The following is a 23,390-nucleotide window of genomic DNA, read 5'->3' as shown; positions in this document are numbered from 1 at the left end:
CGGCTTTTTTACAACCAAAAAAATAACAGCATGGCTTTTTTTTTTTTTTACTGATGTGGCTTGTTTTAATGATCTGGCATCTTTTCATTGATTATATTTCCACATAAGCGCGTTTGAGCTTCACACATTTGTTTTATTTTTTGGGACTAAGTTTTTTATGTTCAATAGGTATACTTTGATTTGGGTTAAAGTGTTCAATAAGTAATGGGCTTAGTTAAAGTGTCAAAATAAAAACTGGAGCCAAGTTTAAGTGGTCGTATAGGTATTTGACCTTTTTTTTTAACTTGTACCCACTTTTTAAATAACTTCAGGCCTTTTTCTCCTCTTTCTTCTTCTTCTTCTTCTTCTTCTTCTTCTTCTTCTTCGGGTAACCGTGATTATATATTGTATTTGTGAACATATTTTAAGGTAGTTTATGATGGATAGTAGGCTATATTCATGCAATTTAGACACTACTTACACTCTAATTTAGCCGTACTTTATTGATATTTGAATGCTAAAAGATAACAAAATGCTCTAATTAAGAATTTGATACTTTGCAGGAGCTACTCCGACATAGGAGGGAGCTAACGAGTGTTTTGGAGTCAACATGGAATGTGAAAGGGCAATCGAAGGTTAGCCCGGTCGAAAAGGAGCGAGAAAAGTAAGCGAAACGATCCCGCCAAGTGTACGGTCGCAGAGTGGGCCGCGAACTGGTCCACGAACTCAAGGCAGTCCAAATCCGCGGCCGGATCTGCGGTCGAATCCGCGGCCGCGGACGGGCGGACGAAAGCCAAACACACAGGGTTAATTATGTAATTTTCTAGGCGACTAACCTAAACCTATATGAAATCTAAACTCGTCCAAAAATGGGGGATAACTGTTTTTATAAGATTTTAGAGGCAAGAACGAGGGAGAGAAGACGGATAAATTTCTAAGAGTTTTCATGTTCTTCTTCATACTTCTATTTGTTGATTATGAATTATTTTAGTGATTTATTTTCCATTAGTATGAGTAGCTAAACCTATTATCTAGGGTTGATGGAACCAACTGTTGGATGAAGTCTTGATTCTATTTTGTTATAATTGAGCCGTGTTTGTTCTATGATTGTTCAATTACGTATTGTATTGTGGTTAATTGAAAGGGCCCTCGATTAATCGTGTCTGTTCACCTTGTGTTGCTTGAGAAAGAACACTTGGTTAGATTGTTGTTGAACAACATCACTTTTGGGGAAGTTAAGAGATTAATTACTTGAATTTAAAAGTGGGGTTAGAAATAACGAAGCTTTGGTGGGATAATTCTGAGTTGCATAAATTTTTAACTAGAGTAGTTCGAGAGAAAGCTTCTAGTAAATTATCGTAATTGATCGAAAGGTAATTACGGTAGCCCGGAACTCATAATCCTCATAGAGTATTACGGCAAAATTATAGCTAAAGAGTTAAGAATTAATCCGGCAATTGGGAAAATCAATAGCCCTAGATCCTTTTACCCTTGAATTCAATTTTAGTCTTGATTATTGCTAATTTTATTGTCATTTTTCCTTAGCTAAATAAATTCCACTGATTATTCATAAAACTCTTGCATCCGAAAGTTGTCTGAGCTTATCATTAGCATTATTTAAAGTTATAGTGAATAGGTTAGTTCCCTGTGGAATTCGACTCCGGACTTGAACCGGATTATATTTGCAGTGACCGCTTAGTCCTTTTTACAAGGCATAGTTGGTCGCGATCAAATTTTGGCGCCGTTGCCGGGGAACTAACTGTGTTATTTATTACAACTTAGAAGAATTGCTAGGATTCTTAGTTTAGATCAATTTCTTACGGTGTTTAAATTTTTTCATTGAAATTCTCACGTTTGAATTCTCCTGTGACTCAGGTGTATGCCTAGAAGCTCTTCGAGGACTAGTGAACCTTTTGAAGGACTCTTAGACCCCGAGAAAACATTCAGGGCATTAAATCGAGCCGACAAGAAGAACAAACAGTTACAACAAAAAAAACACTCGAAATTGAAATGGACAACGTGGACGATGTCAACAAAAACAATCGGAATAATCGGGTTGACCCAAACAATGGAGTGGTAGTACCTCTTGTGCCAGAAGCTGCTCTATATGATTGGGCACAACCAACTGCTGATAACTTAGCCACCGCCATTACTGTACCTCAGATACAAGTGGAGACATTCCAGATCACTAACAACATGCTGCATCTGTTGCAAAATAAGGTACTGTTCTCCGGGTCATACATTGAAGACCCACAACAATATCTGAAAAATTTTCTATCAATATGTGTGACCCAAAGACAGGCGAATGTGACTCCTGAAGCCATCAAGCTATTACTGTTTCCATTCTCTGTGGCTGGAGAGGCTCAAACTTGGCTGAATTCACTCCCAATAAACTCCATTGCCACTTGGGAAGAATTAGTCAAACAGTTCTTAAAATTAGTTTTATCCTCCCAACAAGACTGCAAGGCAAATTGATGAGATATTACAATTCAGGCAGAAACCAACTGAGTCCTTGCAAGAAACCTGGGAGAGGTTCAAGGGTATGCTAGTGAAGTGTCCACACCATGGCATTCCAGATCAGATGCTGGGACAGAGATTCTACATGGGTTTAGCAGATAGTTTGAAGGCCAATGTAGATGCTTCAGCTGGGGGTGCATTTTTGAGCAAGACATTCACAGAGTGCAAGATTCTTTTTGACAAGATGGCTCAAAATTCAGGCTGGATGGCTAGAGGTACGACACTTACACCAATAGTGCATTTTGTTGCTCTTGACCCAAACAATTCCCATGCAGAGAACATAGCCACTCTCATGACTCAGATGAACATACTGACAAAGAAAATTGATGAGATGGGTACAAAGCAAGTGCACATTGTTGATACAACGAATGGAGGATAGTGTACTCCTTGCATAAACCAGTCATATGTGTGCTCGTGGAGTGGAGAGAATGACAATAAGGGCTTCAAAGAAGACATGAATTATGTCAATAATTTTGGAGGTCAGAGGCAAGGTGGGCAACAATGGGGACCAGCACCAAACCAGCAGTACAAACCCAACCTGCCACAACACAACCCCAATTCGGGAGGCGCACGACCACAAGGTCAAGTTGTGCCTTATCAAAGGCAGCAGGGCTATAATCAACAGCACCAACAACAGTTGGCCTACCAACCACCTCATCAACAACAGGACAACAATATGGTAGAAATCAGGGGTATGCTGTAACAACTCATTGGAACAAATGGTAAGATGCAAGAAAAGTTAGCAACACATGATTCAGCAATCAAAGGCATTGAAACTCAACTGGGACAGCTGTCTATGGCCTTGAATAATCGCCCCCAAGGAACATTGCCTGCAGATACAAATATTAACCCAAAGGAACATAAACCAAATCAGCTAATGGCAGCGAGTCTCAGGAATGGAAGAGATTTAGACAGAGAGCAAGAAGTTGCTCAATTTAGGAGAGAGACCATGCCAACTACTCTAGTTACATTAGAGGCAGAAGAGTCAGCAGAGCTCACCGAGGTTGTAATTGAACAAGCACAGGTTGACAAGGGTAAGGAGAAGGACAATGAACAAGTCTCAGAACAGGTGGCACCTCTTATGCCAGAAGCTTCCAACAAAGAAAAGACATCAAGTAATGGACAGAAATTGACTCCTGCACCATTCCCTCAGAGATTGGCAAAACAAAAGAAAGATGATCAATAAAGAAAATTCATGGAAATGCTTTGACAGATTCAATTGAATATTCCACTGATGGATGCTTTGAGGGAAATGCCAGGGTATGCAAAAATAATGAAGGACCTGATGTCGCGGAAATTTGACTTCCAGGACCTATCCACTATAACTCTGACACATACCTGCAGCGCGGTAGTGACAAGACCTATGGCCCAAAAGGTGTCTGATCCAGGTAGCTTCACTATCCCATGCACTATTGGGAGTTATGCTTTTGCTAAAGCATTGTGTGATTTGGGAGCTAACATAAACTTGATACCCTTGGCAATCTATACGAAACTAGGCATTGGCAAAGCTAGACCGACCTCAATGTTACAGCAACTAGCTGATCGCACAGTTAAAAGACCGACATGAATTCTTGATGATGTGCTTGTGCAAGTGGGAAAATTTATATTTCCTGCAGACTTTGTTATTCTTGATTGTCAGGTGGATAAAGAGATACCCATCATTCTAGGAAGGCCATTCTTAGCCACTGGGAGAGCATTAATTGATTATGAGACTGGAGAGTTAAAAATGAGGTTGAACAATGAAGAAATAATATTCAACGTTCAACAATCCATGAGGAGACCCAGTGAATTTGCAAACTACTCACTAGTGGAGGCCGTAGATGTGATATTGCAAGAAGAGGATGAGACCCTTAACGTCAAGGATCTACTAGAAGCCTGCTCGATCAATTTGGAAGAGATGGACGGTGAAGGATTGGCAGAGTGGGTCATGGCTCTCGAAGGTCAAGGGTTATGGAAAAGGGGACCTCAATTCGAGCCCCTACGCTTAGAAGAGAGAGCAACACCACTTGCAAAACCATCAATAGAGGAGCCACCACAGCTGGACTTGAAACCGCTTCTAGCCCACCTCAGGTACGCTTTCTTGGGGCCTAATTCTACTTTGCTTGTTATTATATCATCTGGTTTTCTAGCTGTACAGGTAGAGCAACTATTAAAGGTATTGCAAGAATGTAAGACTGCCATTGGTTGGACCATGGCAGACATAAAGGGTATCAGCCCAGCCTTTTATATGCACAAGATTCTTCTGGAAGAGGAGCACAAACCTTCCAGGGAACATCAACGACGTCTGAACCCAAATATGAAGGAAGTAGTTAAGAAGGAAGTGATCAAGTGGCTAGATGCGGGTATCATCTTCCCCATCTCTGACAGTAACTGGGTCAGTCCTGTCCAATATGTGCCGAAAAATAGAGGTATGACGGTCGTACAAAATGAAATAACGAGTTGATCTCGACTCGTACAGTCACGGGGTGGCGGATTTGCATGGACTATCGGAAACTGAACATAGCCACTCGAAAGGACCATTTCCATTGCCTTTCATTGACCAAATGTTGGACAGGTTAGCTGAGCGGTCCCACTTCTGTTTCTTGGATGGATACTCGGGATATAACCGGATATCAATAGCCTCGGAAGACAGAGAGAAAACATCCTTCACTTGTCCATATGGCATCTTTGCCTTTCGGAGAATGCCCTTTGGACTTTGCAATGCACCGGCTACATTCCAGCGGTGCATGTTAGCCATTTTCACTGACATGGTGAAGGATATTATAGAGGTGTTTATGGATGATTTCTCCGTGGTGGGGGATTCATTCGAAGATTGTCTTCATAATTTAAGAAGAGTGATCAAAAGACGTGTGGAGACAAATTTGGTGCTGAATTGGGAAAAGTGCCATTTTATGGTACAAGAAGGAATAGTTTTGGGGCATCGAGTGTCCAGTAAGGTAATTGAGGTCTACCATGCTAAAGTTGATGTGATTGAGAAATTGCCACCGCCTACTTCGGTCAAGGCAGTGAGAAGTTTCCTTGGGCACGCCGGGTTCTACAGGCGATTCATAAAAGATTTTTCCAAGATTGCTAACCCTTTATGTAAACTTCTTGAAAAGGATCAGCCCTTTGTGTTTTCTAATGATTGCAGGTTGGCATTTGAGGAGCTGAAGAAGAGACTGATAACTGCACCCATCATTGTTGCACCCGACTGGGAGCAACCATTCGAGCTCATGTGCGACGCCAGTGATTATGCTATAGGAGCAGTCTTGGGATAGCGAAAAGACAAGATGATGCACCTGATTTACTATGCAAGCAGGATGCTTAGCGGTGCACAACTCAATTACACTGTAACGGAAAAGGAAATGCTGGCTGTAGTGTTTGCCTTCTATAAATTCAGGTCGTACTTAATTGGTTCAAAAGTTATTATTTATACTGACCATGCAGCAATTAGGTACTTGATAGCAGAATTCGATCTGGAAATTCGTGGCAGAAAGGGGACGGACAATCAAGTGGCAGACCACCTCTCAAGATTGGAAGGAGCTGAAAAGAGAATGGAGGTTGAAGACATAACAGAGACATTCCCGGATGAACAGTTACTTGCTGTGACAATGGAGGAGACGCCATGGTATGCTGATATTGCTAACTATTTAGCAAGCGGTATTGTACCTTATGAACTATCCTCAATTCAAAAGAAAAGGTTCTTCCGCGACTGTCGAGCCTTTTATTGGGATGAACCTCTATTTTTAAAAATATGTGTAGATAACATGATCCGGAGGTGTATCCCCGGGAAAGATCAACCTTCTATTTTGCAGGCTTGCCATGCTTCACCATATGGTGGACACTTTGGAGGAATCCGGACAGCAGCAAAAGTGTTGGAATCGGGATTGTATTGGCCTACTCTGTTCAAGGATTCCCATGCTTGGGTCAAAAGTTGCGATGAATGCCAAAGGACATGCAACATATCTCGCCGTCATGAGATGCCGATGACCACAATTCAAGAGGTGGAGGTTTTTGACATGTGGGGGGTCGACATTATGGGGCCGTTCGTCAGCTCGTATGGTAAAAAATATATATTGGTAGCGGTTGACTATGTCTCCAAGTGGGTCGAAGTGGTGGCTCTACCAACCAATGATGCAAAAGAGGTAACAAGTTTCCTAAAGAAAAATATCTTCACACGTTTTGGCACCCCGAGAGCTATAATCACTGATGGTGGAACCCATTTTTGCAATAGAGCGTCCGCACGTCTGTTGGAAAAGTACGGAGTTCGCCACAAAGTAGCCACATCGTACCACCCACAGATGAGCGAGCAAGTTGAAGTGTCCAATAGGGAAATTAAAAGTGTCCTGAAAAAGACAGTGAATGCAACAAGGACCGATTGGGCGAAGAAGCTGGATGATGCATTATGGGCATACCGCACATCATTCAAAACTCCAATTGGTATGTCACCATACAAGTTGGTATTTGGAAAGGCATGCCACCTTCCGGTAGAGCTCGAACATAAAGCACTTTGGGCACTGCGGCAGCTGAATCTGGATATAGAGACCGCAAGCACTAGCAGAGTCACTGAGTTACATGAGCTTGAGGAATTCAGGTTCCATGCATTTGAAAATGCTAGATTATACAAAGACAAGATGAAAATGATCTATGATAAGCACATCTTAGATCGAAACTTCAAGCCAAGAGATCTAGTATTGTTATACAACTCGAGATTGAGGTTGTTTCCGGGTAAGTTGAAGTCCCGATGGTCAGGACCCTTCAGAGTGGTGCAAGTGTTCTCAAGTGGAGCTGTGGAGATTGAATCCGAAGATGGGACAAACAAGTTCACAGTAAATAGGCAAAAGTTGAAACATTACATTGGAATGGTCGAAGAGAAATGGGATAAAGTGGTGATAACTTTGGAAGAACCCCAGTACGCGAATGAGGAGTGATAATGAAAGCCTGCGTCGTGCCGCAACGTTAAATCAGGCGCTTCCTGGGAGGCAACCTATGATTTGTTGTAAACCGTCGTGCCGCGACGTTAACTTAGGCACTTTTTGGGAGGCAACCCATTATTTTTATTACTTTGGTTGTTGTAATTGATTTTGAACGACTTTGACCGACGTACTAGTGTGCATGCAAAGGATCATGCGCATCGGAAGGATTCGGGGGTTGAAATTAACCCAAGAATAGGTAAAAAATGCGGTAAACACAAAATTTGGCTGGAAATGGAGATCCGCGGCCGCGGAGAGGACCGCGGATATGGCCGCGGATTTTGGCCTGTGTTCTGCCCCCCATCCGCGGCCGCCACCACCACCACCACCTCCGCGGCCGCGGATTGGACCGCGGATGCGCGGGCATGTCCAGGTAAGTTTTTTATTTTTAATCCCCAACCCCCTTCTTTTTCTTAACCCAAATCCTCACTTCCCCCACTTCTCTTCTTCCCTTCCTAACTTCAAGAACCCAAACCCCTCACATCCCCCCACTTCTCTTCTTCCCTCCCTAACTTCAAGAAAACAAACCCCTCCCTTCCCCCATATTTTCCTTTTAACACAAGACTCTTCTCTTTTCTTCTCTTCTCCACTCAACCGATCTCCAACCACCGTTTTTCTCAAGATCTCCAAGTAAGTACATGATTTTATTCCTCTTTCTTAGTATTTTTTATTTTTCTTTTTTCTTTTCTGTATAGGGTAGTAAAATCATAGGTACTTTTGTCTGGGATTTGGATGGTGGTTTATATGTGGTATATGGAGGCTATTTGAATTGATTGATTTGGAGGAAGCCATTGTTGGGTTTGTGAGGAATGGTAGTCTGATTGGGTCTTTGGGTGCCTTGGGGGTACATATGCACACTACCTGTTTGTTGATTTGCCTTAATGAGTGTTGAAGATAAATTGTGACCAATTGTGCGAGTGTAGTATGAGTAACCGCCATTGGGACACATATTCCTCTCTCCACTTATAGTAGTATTTATTGTGTAGGTAACATGCAACCTTCAAGGAACAGACGCGCTACCGGGGCCTCATCAAGTGATCATGGAGGCTCATCTCGGGGTCGGGCACCGACCAGTGCAGCTCAGTTTGATCGTACCAGGTTTGTCTCCAAAGCTGCCTAAGACCGTTTCAGTTTGAAGGCTACTAAAAAATATGTACCGGAAAGGGGTATTGACAGGGCGTCCCTCTAGGATGAATGCCCTAATATGTATCGGGAGTTGATCAGGCGCAGATTGTACAACTTTTTCGAAGAGCCGAAGGAGGGTAACTTGATGCTTGTTCGGGAGTTTTATGCCAATTGCCCCGAACATGAGGATAAAATATGCACTGTGCGGCACACGAGGGTGGATGCCTCGTTAGAAGCCATCGGGGGAGTGTATCGATTGCCTGAATTCAATGGGGAGGAGGATTTCTATGATACTTACAGGAGAGAACCCATCACATGGAACAGGTTTTTTAGAACTATCTGTGCACCAGACAAAGAGGTAGTGTGGGTTGTGCCGGGATCGAAGCTACACTCTTCCTCACTCACTTTTGAATGAAAATGCTGGTTGTACATCATTAACAGTCGCTTACTGCCGTCCCACAACACCACAGAGGTAAATGGTCTTAGAGATGCCTTGATATGGTGCTTCGTGAATGGCCATGACTTCGATGTGGCTAAGGTTCTTCAGTCTGAGATATTCGTCCGTTCAACATAGAAGAGGTATGGGTTCTTTTTCCCCTCTCTGATCACTAGATTGTGCCGGGCAGCAAGGGTGCCTAAGAACCCAAATGTGGATGGCATGATAAAGAAAGAAGCAAAGTTCCGGGCAGAAAAAGTGACCATCGGAAAAGACCCGGTGGCACTAGAGGCAACTCATAGTGACGATTCTAATGCGTCGGAAGAGGGCGACGAACGGAAGGAAGAGCTTGACCCTGCCTCACCCCCACATGAACAAGATACAGTGGCTGAAGGACTATCCCAGGGCAGACAGAGTATGCGAATGACAGCCCTAGAACAAGACATGGTAGGACTGCGCACTTCCATCACGGAATTGGGGACCAGAGTTGATGCTTTGGCAACCCAAAATGCGAAGTCAGAAAATAAAATCATGGGCTGGCTGCGTGCGCTGGGGAGAACATGTCATATCGACCCTGGCACTGTCTCCGATCAAGACTGATCCACCAGGGAAGTTCCTTTATCTCACATTACTTTACTTTGTATGACATGGGGACATGCCATCTTTTTAAGTGTGGGGTGGGGATACTTTGTTGTGTAGTTTATTTGTATAAATCAATTTTGACTTAGCCCAACGATGAATATCATTCGACGGGTTTCTTGAGGGACTAAAGTCGAAAGAAAAAAAAAGATTTTCTTTTGTAGTAGTGTATCAATTTCCCCTTGATTTTTATTCAAACCATGATTCTTTTCCAAGGGTGTTGTTTGAATCGGGTGTAGTTAGCTTTTTATTTTTTAGTTAGGAACTTATGGGCTAAGGCAGAATTAAAATAGGAAGCCTTGTTTGAGTTCGTAATGCCTTGAATATAGCGGTTACTTTAGTATGACGCTTAGGCTCATTTGTTGACTCTTGTAAGAAGGCCTTAAAATGTATGCTCTTAATTTGGCTGAAGTACCCTGATCTGAGTGTTTGATGATCTAATCTGGAATGAGTCATGTGCCAGGTGTGTGGGAGGCTTGTTATATTCTATGCACGACATTTAACGCCTAGAACTTGCCCTGTGTGTCTGCAAAGCGATGGTAGTCTTATTTAGTCTGGGAATTGATATAGGCATTTCTTTGTTGAACCATATATATACATACTCCAACCATAGTTAACCCCGTTGAGCCTGTAATCCTATTTTCTTGGCAACCACATTACAAGCCCTATCCCTTGTTTGAATTGACCATCTTTTTGAATCCTTTACCTTTCGTAAGCACTGAAAATACTATGAATTTACAAAGGATAAAGTGTGGGGTAGTTGATGAAGCTTTTGAGTGGAACTAGGAAATAAGGAGAAATGTATATTTTGTTGGAAAAGGCCACTTGTGAAAGAAAAAAAAAAGAAAAAGAGAAGAACATTTTTAATAGTGGATCATGTTGATTGGTAATAAATATTTTGTGGCTTTTAAGGTGAATGTGCTCAAAGAAGAAGTGTGGGGGTGGTATATGTGGTGTTAAAAATAAAAATATTGGTTTAACTTAGGTGTGGACTTGATTGTAAAATAAATGTATTAAAGTGCTTGGGGAGGTGTAGTCACTATTATATATCCAAATATATCCTATCCAACCTACAACCTACATTATATCCAAATAATGTCCTACTTGATCCTAGACTGAGTGAGCTCAATTAGTAGAGTCGTACACTACGGACAAGCCTATAGTGCATTTTCTGTGGCACACGAATGTCATTTCTGATGGTGTGAGTGAATTTTACTGATTGTGAAATGAGTCTCTTTTGTTGTAAGCAGGCACTTGATTCATAAATGAGAAGCAAGTCTGGACCTTTGATATAGAGTAAGTAAGCCGGTTAGGAACATTGCGTGGCTAGAGGGAGTCAACTCTTGAGGTGTAGATGTTGCACTAATGTACTCAATTTATGTAAAATATTCTTAGTGTGACGAGTAGGGAAGTCGCTCAGTGAAGTTAGGCCTCTTAGAGTGTGGTTTGATTGCTCGGGGACGAGCAATGGTTTAAGTATGGGGTGTTGATAGTAGGCTATATTCATGCAATTTAGACACTACTTACACTCTAATTTAGCCGCACTTTATTGATATTTGAATGCTAAAAGATAACAAAATGCTCTAATTAAGAATTTGATGCTTTGCAGGAGCTACTCCGAGCTAGGAGGGAGCTAACGAATGTTTTGGAGTCAACATAGAATGTGAAAGGGCAATCAAAGGTTAGCCCGGTCGAAAAGGAGCGAGAAAAGCAAGCGAAACGACCTCTCCAGGTGCGCGGCCGCAGAGTGGGCCGCGAACTGGTCCGTGAACTCAAGGCAGTGAGGCAGTCCAAATTGGCGGCCGGATCCACGGTCGAATCCGCGGCCGCGGACGGGCGGACGAAAGCCAAACACACAGGGTTAATTATGTAATTTTCTAGGCGACTAACCTAAACCTATATGAAACGTAAACTCGCCCAGAAGTGGTGGATAGTTATTTTTAGAAGATTTTAGAGGCAAGAACGAGGGAGAGAAGACGGATAAATTCCTAAGAGTTTTCATGTTCTTCTTCATACTTCTATTTGTTGATTATGAATTATTTTAGTGATTTATTTTCCATTAGTATGAGTAGCTAAACATATTATCTAGGGTTGATGGATCCAATTGTTGGATGAAGTCTTGACTCTATTTTGTTATAATTGAGCCGTGTTTGTTCTATGATTGTTCAATTACGTATTGTATTGTGGTTAATTGAAAGGGCCCTCGATTAATCGTGTCTATTCAACTTGTGTTGCTTGAGAAAGAACACTTGGTTAGATTGTTATTGAACAACACCACTTTTGGGAAAGTTAAGAGATTAATTACTTGAATTTAAAAGTGTGGTTAGAAATAACGAAGCTTTGGTGGGATAATTCTGAGTTGCATAAATTGTTAACTAGAGTAGTTCGAGAGAATGCTTCTAGTAAATTATCGTAATTGATCAAAAGGTAATTACGGTAGCCCGAAACTCATAATCCTCATAGAGTATTACGGCAAGATTATAGCTAAAGAGTTAAGAATTAATCTGGCAATTGGGAAAATCAATAGCCCTAGATCCTTTTACCCTTGAATTCAATTTTAGTCTTAAATATTGCTAATTTTATTGTCATTTTTCCTTAGCTAAATATATTCCACTGATTATTCATAAAACTCTTGCATCCGGAAGTTGTCTGAGCTTATCATTAGCACTATTTAAAGTTGTAGTGAACATGTTAGTTCCCAGTGGGATTCGACTCCGGACTTGAACCAGGTTATATTTGCAGCGACCGCTTAGTCCTTTTTACAAGGCATATATGGGCACGATCAATGATGTTTTATAGTGGTGAGCTGTTGTGACGCTTTATTTTTTACTATTATTTAGGGTTTCTTCTTTTTTTGTTCTTAATTGAAAAATGGGCTCGTTAGATTTATTGTTGTTTTGACAAATTGATGATTAGGATTTGTTCTTGATGATATTTGGAGGTTATGTTTCAAATTTGAGCTCATTTGGAGTAGATTTAGGAAACAACCTCTCTACTCCCTCGGGGTAGGGGTAAGGTCTGCGTACACACTACCCTCTTCAGACCCCACTAGTGAAATTTTATTGGGTCGTTGTTGTTGTTGTTGTTGGAGTAGATTTAGGTATTAAATCGATATTGGATTGTTAAAATTCAAAGAACAAATTTTTATTTCTGGGCAATTTGCACTTCATGCCTATTTGGTCTTAAGTGCATGAAAACGTTGGTTGCACTTCAGACCTTTTGGCCTTAAGTGCATCAGAAGTGTAATTTTTCACTTCAGACTTATTGGCCTTAAGCGTAGAAAAATGTTTGTTGCACTTCAGACCTTTTGGCCTTAGGTGCATCTGAAGTGCGAATTTTCACTTCATACTTGTTGGCCTTAAGTGCATAAAACCATTGGTTGCACTTCAGACCTATTTGGCCTAAAATGCATCTGAAGTACAATTTTTTCACTTCAGACTAATTTCTTTTTAACTTCAGACCCAATAAGTCTGAAGTTGATCGTAAAGTGGGTAGACTTGCAATTGTTTTCGCAAAATAGGTATATGTTTAATTGTGATCCCAAAACCGGGTATAAATGCAAAAGCCCCAGAAAAATATACTTAGAAGTAGTTTTTAAAAGTTTGGTCAAACACTAATTGCTATTTAAAAGAGCTTTTCAAATTGATTAGCCAAACACAAACTGCTTTTCATCAAAAATATTTTTAAAAAAAATTAATTTTCAAAATAAGCTGATTTCAGAAGTTAGGCCAAACATGCTATTAGTCAAGCCCCAAAACGAGATACCGAACAGTGAGTGCGAAACTAAAAAAAAGAATAGTTGATGTCAAAATTTGAAATGCCACATGTTCAGTTGGATCTTAAACTCTATTCTTTTGTTGATTATGTAAACAAACAAATGATAAAATTGACAAAACTTGGATAATCTTCATCATTGTTTCATACCAGCACTATGCTTTCTTGTTTTAGTAGCAACGTTCTCTTAATCTCAACTTAACTTTTTTATTTTTCAATTTTGTACATATTTCAAATTTTAAACTTTCATATATATATGTGCTCCATCTGTTTTCTGTTGTGTTGTCAATTTTTAGTAGTACTTCATAGGCCATGCTCTCTGTACTTATATATGCATGTATTTGGAGACCGTATATATATATATATATATATATATATATATATATATATATATATATATATATATATATATATATGTATATATATGCTCAATAAATATTTGGACCAAAAACAATAACTTGCTCAACTACTTTTGGCTTTAACAAACATTGCTTCTTCCCGACATAGGCAGATCCAAGATTTAAATTCTATGTGTTCAACTTTTAAAGTTATGAGTTCATATCTATTATTTTTGCAATTTTAATAAATTTTTACTCAGCGTCAAAAGTTATGGGTTCAATTGAACCCAATATTAATATACTACATCCGTCACTTACATTCTAATAAAGTAATGTAGTTTCAATTTTGCTAAGTTTCTTCTCAAATAATTAGCTATTCCATTTTTCCATCTTAATGTAATGTTATTTCACTTATTTTGCACATTATATATCTTTCCTTTTTAATACTATTCACGCATCTTATTATATAAGGTTTTTATAAAATCTAACTTCATATTATATATATGCATCTAATTTTAAAAAAAAAATAATGTTCCCTCAAATATTTTGACCTAATTTTAATTTTTCGATACTTATTTAGGTAGATGACAATAAATTAAATTAACAAATACGTAAATTACGAATAATGAGAAAAGTTGAGCAATATTCATTGCTACCACTCCTGCCCATGCCACTATATGGTAAAAAGAAAGTCTGATTCTCTTTCTCACAATCTCTTTTTCTGAACTTTCCTCTTTTCTGATCATTGGATTACATCAGCCGGATTTATACACATAAAATAATACGGCATAATTCTAATTATAATATGAGAAAATCATTGTGTACGTAGGCTAATATAATAAGAACGGTTTTTGTTTGGACTGTGATTGATGGTCTGATGATATTCTAACAAAGATATGATAATTTAAAGCCAATTGAATGGATATCAGCAATAATACTTCAATTAAATATTGAATGGAATGGAAGAATCAGTAGGCTTGGGGTCATTTTCGCACTGAAGAATTGGTAGTGGCTTCTCCTATTTTATATTTTTAAAAAAGGTATTATATTGCAGCTTAATTAATTATTCAGGGAGGACCTTATATCAATGATGATCTTTTATGATTTCTGTTAATATCAACCAATAAAACCTTCTACACAGAAGGCCTCAAGATCAACAGAAGAAAATTAATTCCAGAATTTGTTTTTTATTTACTATATCTTTTCTGATTATCTTTTGCCCCGCGAGGTTATTAGTGCCCTCAAATATATCTTAATCTTGGGATTCAAATAATTCTTGAAATCTAAAATTGGATTCCAAAGCCGTGCATATAATTTAAACTCATTTCCACGGTGGCGGAAACATCCCTTAATAATGGTGTCAGTTAGTATCGTCAGATGAAAAAAAAAATATTTTATGTGTAATTAATTTTTTTTATTACAAAGTATGTAGCCACTAAGCCAACACTGCGTGAAACTAGTACAAAGTAATAAGTGTTAGTTTGGAACTAGAAGTAACGTCTCAAAACCACCAAAGTACCCAGACTAAACTACAAAAGATGACTGTTATAATACGCCGATGTTAGTTCTATATATGGGCTAATGATGTAAAAAGTATATAGTTATGTTATAATCAAACGCTTATTATCATGCCAAAAGTTATAGCCGATAAAAAGGACGTAATTTAATTTCTTAACCAAACCTACTAAGCAAGCGTTATGTTTGACCATGACTCCGATATGGACCACCCCAACCCCCTCGTCAGTCGGATGTTGGCCTTACCCAACAACTTATGTTATAATGGCAAATGCAGTAATTACTAATAAATTTCTATGATAATTAAACTTAAATCTAGTGGAGAAAGAGAGGGGAACAAAATCTTTGGAGATGAGGGGGGTAAATTAAAGAAGGCACCTGAAACTGCAAAGGTCTGACGTATATTTGTATTCTGCAGTTTAAAGACACACGTGAGATTATATAGACTTGATACGAAAATAAAGGGGGACCAGATAAACTGCTACTCCACAGTTTTCCATTTCAAAATTCTGAGTCCAATGACTATCAACTTTGTACTATGCAATCGTAACATATATATCTGTGTACAATAGGAGAAAATACATGATTAATGTTGTCTTATGCAAGATTAACTAAAATCCCAGGAAAGGAACATCATTATTGTAGCATCTCAGAAAACATAATTAAATAGATTAAGTAGTGCCCTAAAGAGTATTTACCGAAAGAGGAAGAATTTTGCGCTCCCTTTTTGTTTTTATATGTCACGGATTCGAAATACGAAAACAGCCGCTAATGCGAAATATTTTGTACACTGACCTGCCTTTTTATGACCCCTAACGTAGTTTGCATTCTTTCAATTGATTAATATTATGCACAGAGAAATTCTTACCGTCATAGATGCAACTCAACTGTCATAATTCACAATTACGTACTATACTGAACTAGAAGAGAAAAATAAGTTACTATAGTAGGTAAAAATTAAAATTAATGAAAAGGAATCCGGAAAATAATCTGTACTATTCTGTTGGATTAGTAGCAGTAGGTAGCGGACCAATAGCAGCAGCGCCACCACTGCTATCACCAGCATTACCTCCACCATCTCCGCCACCACTACCACCGCCTTCTACTGCAATAACACCGCCGCGGCTAGCGCTGCTGCCAGCCGTGACCGAACTGGAACTTGGCCTTTTCCGTTTCTTCTTTTCATAAGGTATTCCTCTAGCTTTAGCTTGACTTTCTCTAACTTCCCTTAAATATATTCTAACAGCTTTAGCACCAAAAGGATTTGATTCAGGCTTTCCTCCATTTTCTTCATAAGCAGCTCTTAGCCTACCAATTAGTGCGTCAAGGCTACCCCAAGCCTGTTTCAACGGACAAGCACATGGTGCTGGTGGATTCGGGTGCCCGAAATAAGGGCACCCGGTCACGTGCACTTTCGTCTTCCCGAACTGATCGAGGTATTTTAGGAACTCGATCACGTGAGCTCCGCTGCAGCGGGCTAGGGTTAACGGTGGTTTGTGGTTCCTTAAGTACTGTAAGAAAGTGTTCCAATCTCGACGCTTTTGTGACTCGTACCGGCTCGGTGGTGCTGCAGGAGCCGCAGATCCTCCTGTTGAAATGTAATTATTAAGTAAATAAAAGTATATATATTTTCTAATTAACCGTTTAAACTTTTAATTTTTAAATAAGGTAATTATACAATTCAATACCTTCACTCTCAGTGATCCGACCACTGGCAGTTGCTGATGATGGACCCTCTCCTCCTCCTCCTCCTCCGTTATTGTTCGGGTTGGATGCTCCAACCCTGGATGTAGAATCCATAAAATACAATCAATATAATATGTTAGTAGGAGTTGATTTGCATCCAATCCTTAATAGCGAGAATCCATTGTAAGAGAGGGAAGCTTTACATCCTTGTTTGGCAGTTCGCTAAGCGAAAAGTCATGATCGGAAAAGCCCTGCACAATAAATCAAGTGTCTATACTAGTTCTAGTACTGGATACTAAATAATTAAATAGGTCTGTCACCGATGACATAAGATCCTTCTCTGCTTGTCTAACTGCTCCAAATTGTCATATGCTAAATAAGATAAGGAAGACAAGTCAAAGCTAAAAGAAAGCCTTAACTCTAGAAATAGCTAGAGAAACAAGAGCAGCAAGACAAAAAGTGGTCTCACGCTATTGCAATTTAGCTCTTGCTGCCGTTTGATTCTACAATTGTAATCAAATTAAGCTAGCTAGCTCTGATCTTACTAAGGCTAGCTATCTGGGAAAGCTAAGGGAGATATATTGTTTTAAGAAAAAGATAGTGTAGAATTATTTGGAGCAGTTTTTTTGTGTGTAGATTATGGGTTTTCCAAGAATAGAACAAGTTGAGGGGTTTCAAAGTGAGAATAATAGCTGATGATGGGACATAAAGGATCGGAGAAGAAGAAATATAAGTGAATGTGTGAGAGTTTGAAGTGATGAGACTGTTTCTTTGAGTTCAGAGAAAGAGAAAGAGAAAGAGAGAGAGAAATAGAAGAAGAAACATGGAAATTAGGGGAAGAAAAGGAGTAATTGAGGTGGTGGCCCCGGGCGGAGGAGACAGGGGTTTACTATTCACATCACTGGCGGCCCCGCCACTCTCTCTTTGCATTTGCACTGTTTCGTCATCTTGTCTTCTATTGGTATAATCCAATGTATTCCCCCCATCTGTACCATTCTTCTTGACAATAATAATAATGGTTTCCCCCATTTTTTTTTATTTTTTTTGAAGGCTTTAACTTTCTGGTAAGGTTACTGTCATGAGGTCATCGGTTCGAGATATGAAAATAGTCTTTTACATAAATGCAAAGTAACATTGCGTACAATAGACCCTTGTGGTCCGATAATTTCCCCCATTTTCTTTTTTTGAAGGGGAGCCTTGACGTAACTGGTAAAGTTGCTGCCATGTGATCAGAAGGTTACAGGTTCGAGCAATGTAAACAGTCTCTTGCATAAATATAGAGTAAGGTTGCGTACAATAGACTCATGTGGTCCGGCCTTCCCCAAATCTCACGCATAGCGAGGCTTAGTACATCGAGCTGTCTTTTTTTTTTTTGCATCCAATATTCAGTATTTGTATTGGACCAGATTAAATATGAATTCCTGTCCGGAAGTCCCATATTAGAAATAAAGCGTTAAATCTCCGATTAAAAATTATTATAATGATCACTTATATTGTGGGGTGAGTTTAAAAAACCCGTTAAATATAAACTTAGCATGTGTGTTCTCCACCGAATATTTAACAAACTTTATATTTGATTTAACACAACAATGAAAAATTAAGATTTAATGAGAACTCACATTTAGATGACAAGTTTTTGTAATTTCTGCTATTTATTTTTCTCTATTTCTTCCTAAATTATAATTCATGCATAATTTAATTAGTAAAGAAAAAAAAGGTTGGGCTCTCTTCTAGTAATATTTTCTTTAAACATCACGAGGGAATATAATATACGAATTTGTTAGCCTCAAAATTATACTATAACAAACTAGAAGCTGAAATATTTTTATTCTAACCCCACTTCTGAGGGAACAATTAAGAACTTGTAACATATCTACAAAAAAAAGTTTATTAATTTACCAAAAATAAAAAGTTCATTATGAAATCACACAGAAGGAGATTTATCAACATTCTAGCATTGCAAAGTGAGAATTAGTACTAGAATATAAGGCCTTGCAAATTTATAAATTGTTTTTCCTGGGGTAGATCAATAAATAGATCCTATGAATCTAAGCAAGGCTGTGTCATATCAGAGTTGCTTTTGAATTAGCTGTTACTACAAGGTACGTAGTGGACAGGTATAATCTAAAGTCAAAAGTTCCGAATAACACTCTTGATAATGAAAGGATTAATCATGTTTTATGTTTTTTTTTTTGTGTGCTCGGTGGTACTCGCTTTGAGACCTGACTAATTATGATTTGTTATATCGCATGCTAATTTGATGGTGCAAATATTCATTAATTAGTTTACTCCAAAGGTAGTCAGAATTTTAGATCACTAATGTGCAAAGTACCACACTACAGACTATTTATTTACATGGATATATATATAAACTTCAATAGTTTCGAAAAACAATTGATATAAACTATACAACAATATGTTTTTTCTTAATTCTTTTAACGATATATATATATATATACACTTCATAGTTGAAAAGCTGCGAAGAGCATCACTCGATCAGAAAATGACGATATTAAGAAAAAGAAATACTCTGATTAATTCCATGATAGCAGAAATATTCACTTTTCACTTTTGTGTGAAACTAAACTGAGCAGAGAATTTATAGGAGCTAGTAAGATGGTATAGATGAATATCCAATCTCACAGTAAATAATCGCTCGGTATAGATATTCCTTCCGTTTAGGAAACATAAGAAAAAGTATAATTAGACAATTGTGTTGTAGAAATCCATCAATAAAATTTAATTTGTGGTAGCAGACTAATTATCATTACTTTATATTATTTGGTATTTCTTTTTTGCTATGCTTGAGGAACTCTATTGCTTGGGCAGAGCTAGAACTTGCTTATGAGTTCAGCTAAGATCCAAATCTTCTAATATCTTAAAATATTCACTTAGAGCCTAATAATTTAAGAGAACTAAAATTCTGAACCTATACACTTTAAATATTTTCTATGTTCTGGCTAGGGGTGTTAATGATTCGGTTCGGTCAGTTATTTTATAAAATTTGTACCATACCAATTTTTTGGTTATTTTATTATATATAACCAAAATTAGACTTTTCGAAATCGTCTCAATCATGTCGGTTTCTTTTCGGTATCGGCATGGTTTTGTTAATTTTCGGTATTTTTTAAAAAAGTGATGCAAAAGTCACTAGTAGAAGTAGAATGCAATAACAAACGTATTTTTATACGACTTAGCAAAACTCTCTAAATATTTTTATTATTCAAAGAGCGATGAATTCAAAAAACATGAAATGATGGCTAGAGTTAGATCCATCAATTATTCCACAACAGCGAAAAAAAAAACTAAATAAAAACAAAAAAAATATAAATCACACGAGTGAAAAGATATTAACCAAACTGGGACGACTCAAGAATAAAGTCTATGTAAGATTAAATATTCAAAAAAATAGTCTAAATCATACGAAAAGAAACATAATCAATACATCATAGTTTGCTACTCATAATCGCTAGAATACCTTGTGTCTTGCTAGTGATATGCTGAAAATAATTTAGTTTCAATAGGAATAACATAATAGGTTTGAGAATTAGGATTTTGAGTTTTAATTACTTGTTGGCTTATAACCATTTTCATAATTCCAAGGCGCAAGGAAAAATTTAATACTTTATTATTTTTAAACTTAATATATAAATTTATTTTTTACATGTAAATTTATTTGGTACGGTTCGATATTTTTTCGATTTATTTTCATAAAATTAAATATCTATCCTAATTATCGATATGATTATATAGATTTATATAAAAATCTATAATTTTATTAAAAGAAACCTAAAATTTAATTCGATACGGTACAATTCGATCGGTTTAGTTATTTTTTAAATATACATTGACCACTCTACCAATATAAATATTCGAAACAATAGTGAAGATTTTTTCTTTAATTTTCTTTTAAATAAATTTTCACATAACCATGGGTTCTTTGAATGTGGTACGATGTGGTGAACATAGAATTGCTCAACGGCTAATTGGCTTCTTGAATTGGTCAAAGGAGTGGGGCCATCCGTACGAACTTACTTTTGCAGTGGGATTCCAATTGTCAAAATTGTCGACGGCAATATGGAAGTGGCATATTTTAGCTCTATGTAGCAAGTAATTTACTACGGTATACTTTGTTTTAAATAACTTGAAAAGTTGGCATTGTAAAAAATATAAATATTAAACCTTTCGAATTGCCGAGTTGGTTTAGATGGCGGTCATCCATACGGATGACCTGAGATCGATTCCCCCCTCAATACATTATGGGTTGAGCATGTCGCACAAGGCTTGCTTAATGCGGTTTACATCGCCTGTGTGGTTTGCAGGCTATTACACATGAGAGGTTTACCCAGTGCGCACAAAATGCTCATCACAGAGCGCTCAACCGAAGTGCAGAGGCTGTGACAGAGATTGTAGCGGTTATGAGTTTTCCCTCTTATCAAAAATAAAATAAAAATATATAAATATTATTATCGGTAATAATGCATTAGTCCCCAAATATGTGATCGTGTTAGTAAATTCAATTAGTGTTTAAAATGATTGATGTTTTAGAAAGAAAAAAGTCATCTAGAGTAGTATTTTTGTTGAGATCTACACTCATTGTTTCAATTAGTTGAGTGTTTATTAAGTGGAATGTTTAAAGAGAAATAAAAAATAATTTATATAGATACTGGTATATGATTTTATGCTATTAACGTCTTCTTTAAGTGGTGTGCAAAAGTTCGATAGTTATATGACTAATTACAAATGTTTTTTAGTTATATAACCCACTTTATAAAAGATCTTTATGGTAAAATGCAGAAAGATCGATAACAAAAGACAGTCTGGTGTATAAAGTATTCCGCATTCACACAAAGTCGGGGAAAGAGTCGTATCCAAGGAGGTGTTGTAAGCAATCTATCCTAGTACATGCATCAGAGGCCAATTCCACGGCTCGAACCTGTGACCTATAAGTCATACGGAGACAACTTAAATATTGCTCCAAGACAGAAAGATCAATAATATTAAATGCAATAAAATATTTATAATATCATTTTCTTCAGTTCAAATTGTAACGATTATTATTTCGTACAAATTCCTTCTTAAAAAAATTGTACCAAAAGCATATGTTACTATACTCTAAAAACAAAGAGATGTGTTGGGGTGGGTGGTGAGGACTTGACGGTGAGTTAATGCCAAAATTGTCTTCTGGAAAATGAGGCATCTCGTGTGACTCTAATTAATTGCACATCTTGTTTTTCCCATTTTGTCCATTTCCTATCTAGCTTTGAAATCCACACGAAATTTGTACTCATTATATTTATAAAAAAAAAATTGACATGGCATGAGTGTAACATTTCAAATGACAAAAATAGAAATACTATTCATCGACAACTTGGAATTTCTTTTGTGAATTTTTTTATTTTGGTTAACCTTTTTTTGTGAAAAATTATTCGTATAGAAGTTGTTTCAAGAAATTTTTATTCTCCTTTAATTTTGCGAAGCTAGTTAAATTCCTACAGTTTCAATGCAAACATATTATACGAAAGTTACATTGAGCTCACTTTAGCTTAAAATTTTCTGGTAATAACATGACAATTATGATAATAATCAAATTAAACATACTCCAGTAGTATCTAATTGCTTAATCATCATTCATTTTTTTGACATTTTATTGATAACATGTCAGTTGTTATTTTTATTAAGCTATTAATTAATACTTATCATAAAAAATTTATGTATATTACAATAATAAGTAAGCTAGTTATTTTTAAAAAAACTTACACTATCAGTTAATAACACTTAAATTCTTAATTAATACGACGTGGGAGATACACAAGAATTAACATAAGCTACTTGAATATATGTGGTAAATATAATAGTGGCTTCATCGTACAACATTTGTAAAATCTCCCTTTCATAATTGTCTTGGCATATATTATTTTGCCTTAAAAAAAAGGTATCCAATGCTTCATCCCATTAACATGAATTCTTATTAAATTTACATTGTGTACAAAAAAGTCAATTTAATTCCCAACCCCACAATTTCTTAAATTATAATCTAGGAAAAGATTTAATCGACTTTCAACGCTATTTATGCCTTGACGTTAAAGGGATTCCTTCTAATCATTCATCTCCTTACGCAATTAGAACTAGCTTTGAAAATGAAAGTTCTCATAGGGTATATCCTAAATAGCCTGATATATGTATTATAGCATTAGAATTAAGATAGATGATAGAGTACAATTATTATAAAGTTGTTATTGTTATAATTAATTTTTTTTATAAGGATGATAGAGTACAATTATTTTAAAGTTGTTATTATTATAATTATTTTTTTTTAAAAATAGGTACTCATTTACAAGGGAAAGAAAAAAATAGTTTAATGAATGACATTAGCAATATTAATAGTGACGATGATGATCATAATAATTAAAGCTTACATCAAGAAAT

General features: G+C 37.3%; 2 protein-coding genes and 1 non-coding gene across 3 annotated transcripts; 1 reads left to right on the top strand and 2 right to left on the bottom strand.

Moving 5' to 3' along the window:
* Positions 1-2,443: 2,443 nt before the first annotated feature.
* On the bottom strand, positions 2,444-2,550 carry LOC138895020 (small nucleolar RNA R71). Its single transcript, XR_011409220.1, has one exon. It is a non-coding gene; the product is annotated as a small nucleolar RNA R71 (small nucleolar RNA).
* Positions 2,551-3,730: 1,180 nt separating this feature from the next.
* On the top strand, positions 3,731-4,939 carry LOC104111532 (uncharacterized). The gene is made up of 2 exons (XM_009621244.2): positions 3,731-4,045; positions 4,136-4,939. Exons 1-2 carry the CDS (start codon positions 3,731-3,733, stop codon positions 4,937-4,939), a joined length of 1,119 nt encoding a protein of 372 aa, XP_009619539.2.
* Positions 4,940-16,121: 11,182 nt separating this feature from the next.
* Positions 16,122-17,930, bottom strand: LOC104120037 (protein LIGHT-DEPENDENT SHORT HYPOCOTYLS 5-like). Its single transcript, XM_009631695.4, has 3 exons — positions 17,165-17,930; positions 16,964-17,058; positions 16,122-16,863 (listed from the first exon to the last, which is right to left on the bottom strand). Exons 1-3 carry the CDS (start codon positions 17,197-17,199, stop codon positions 16,271-16,273), a joined length of 723 nt encoding a protein of 240 aa, XP_009629990.1. The 5' UTR covers positions 17,200-17,930; the 3' UTR covers positions 16,122-16,270.
* Between the last annotated feature and the right edge of the window lie 5,460 nt (positions 17,931-23,390).

Source organism: Nicotiana tomentosiformis, chromosome 6 (genome assembly GCF_000390325.3).
Source record: "Nicotiana tomentosiformis chromosome 6, ASM39032v3, whole genome shotgun sequence".
Classification (NCBI taxonomy): Eukaryota; Viridiplantae; Streptophyta; class Magnoliopsida; order Solanales; family Solanaceae; genus Nicotiana; species Nicotiana tomentosiformis.
The sequence above is the reverse complement of the archived record's forward strand: the minus strand, read 5'-3'. Positions and strand labels throughout refer to the sequence as shown.

Coding starts and splice junctions, on each gene's coding strand:
- LOC104111532 (XM_009621244.2), top strand. CDS start 3,731: ATGGATGCTTTGAGGGAAATGCCAGGGTATGCAAAAATAATGAAGGAC. Junction 4,046..4,135: donor AGCAACTAGCTGATCGCACA/GTTAAAAGACCG, acceptor CTTGATTGTCAG/GTGGATAAAGAGATACCCAT.
- LOC104120037 (XM_009631695.4), bottom strand. CDS start 17,199: ATGACTTTTCGCTTAGCGAACTGCCAAACAAGGAT. Junction 17,059..17,164: donor GCGAACTGCCAAACAAGGAT/GTAAAGCTTCCC, acceptor TTCTACATCCAG/GGTTGGAGCATCCAACCCGA. Junction 16,864..16,963: donor TCGGATCACTGAGAGTGAAG/GTATTGAATTGT, acceptor ACATTTCAACAG/GAGGATCTGCGGCTCCTGCA.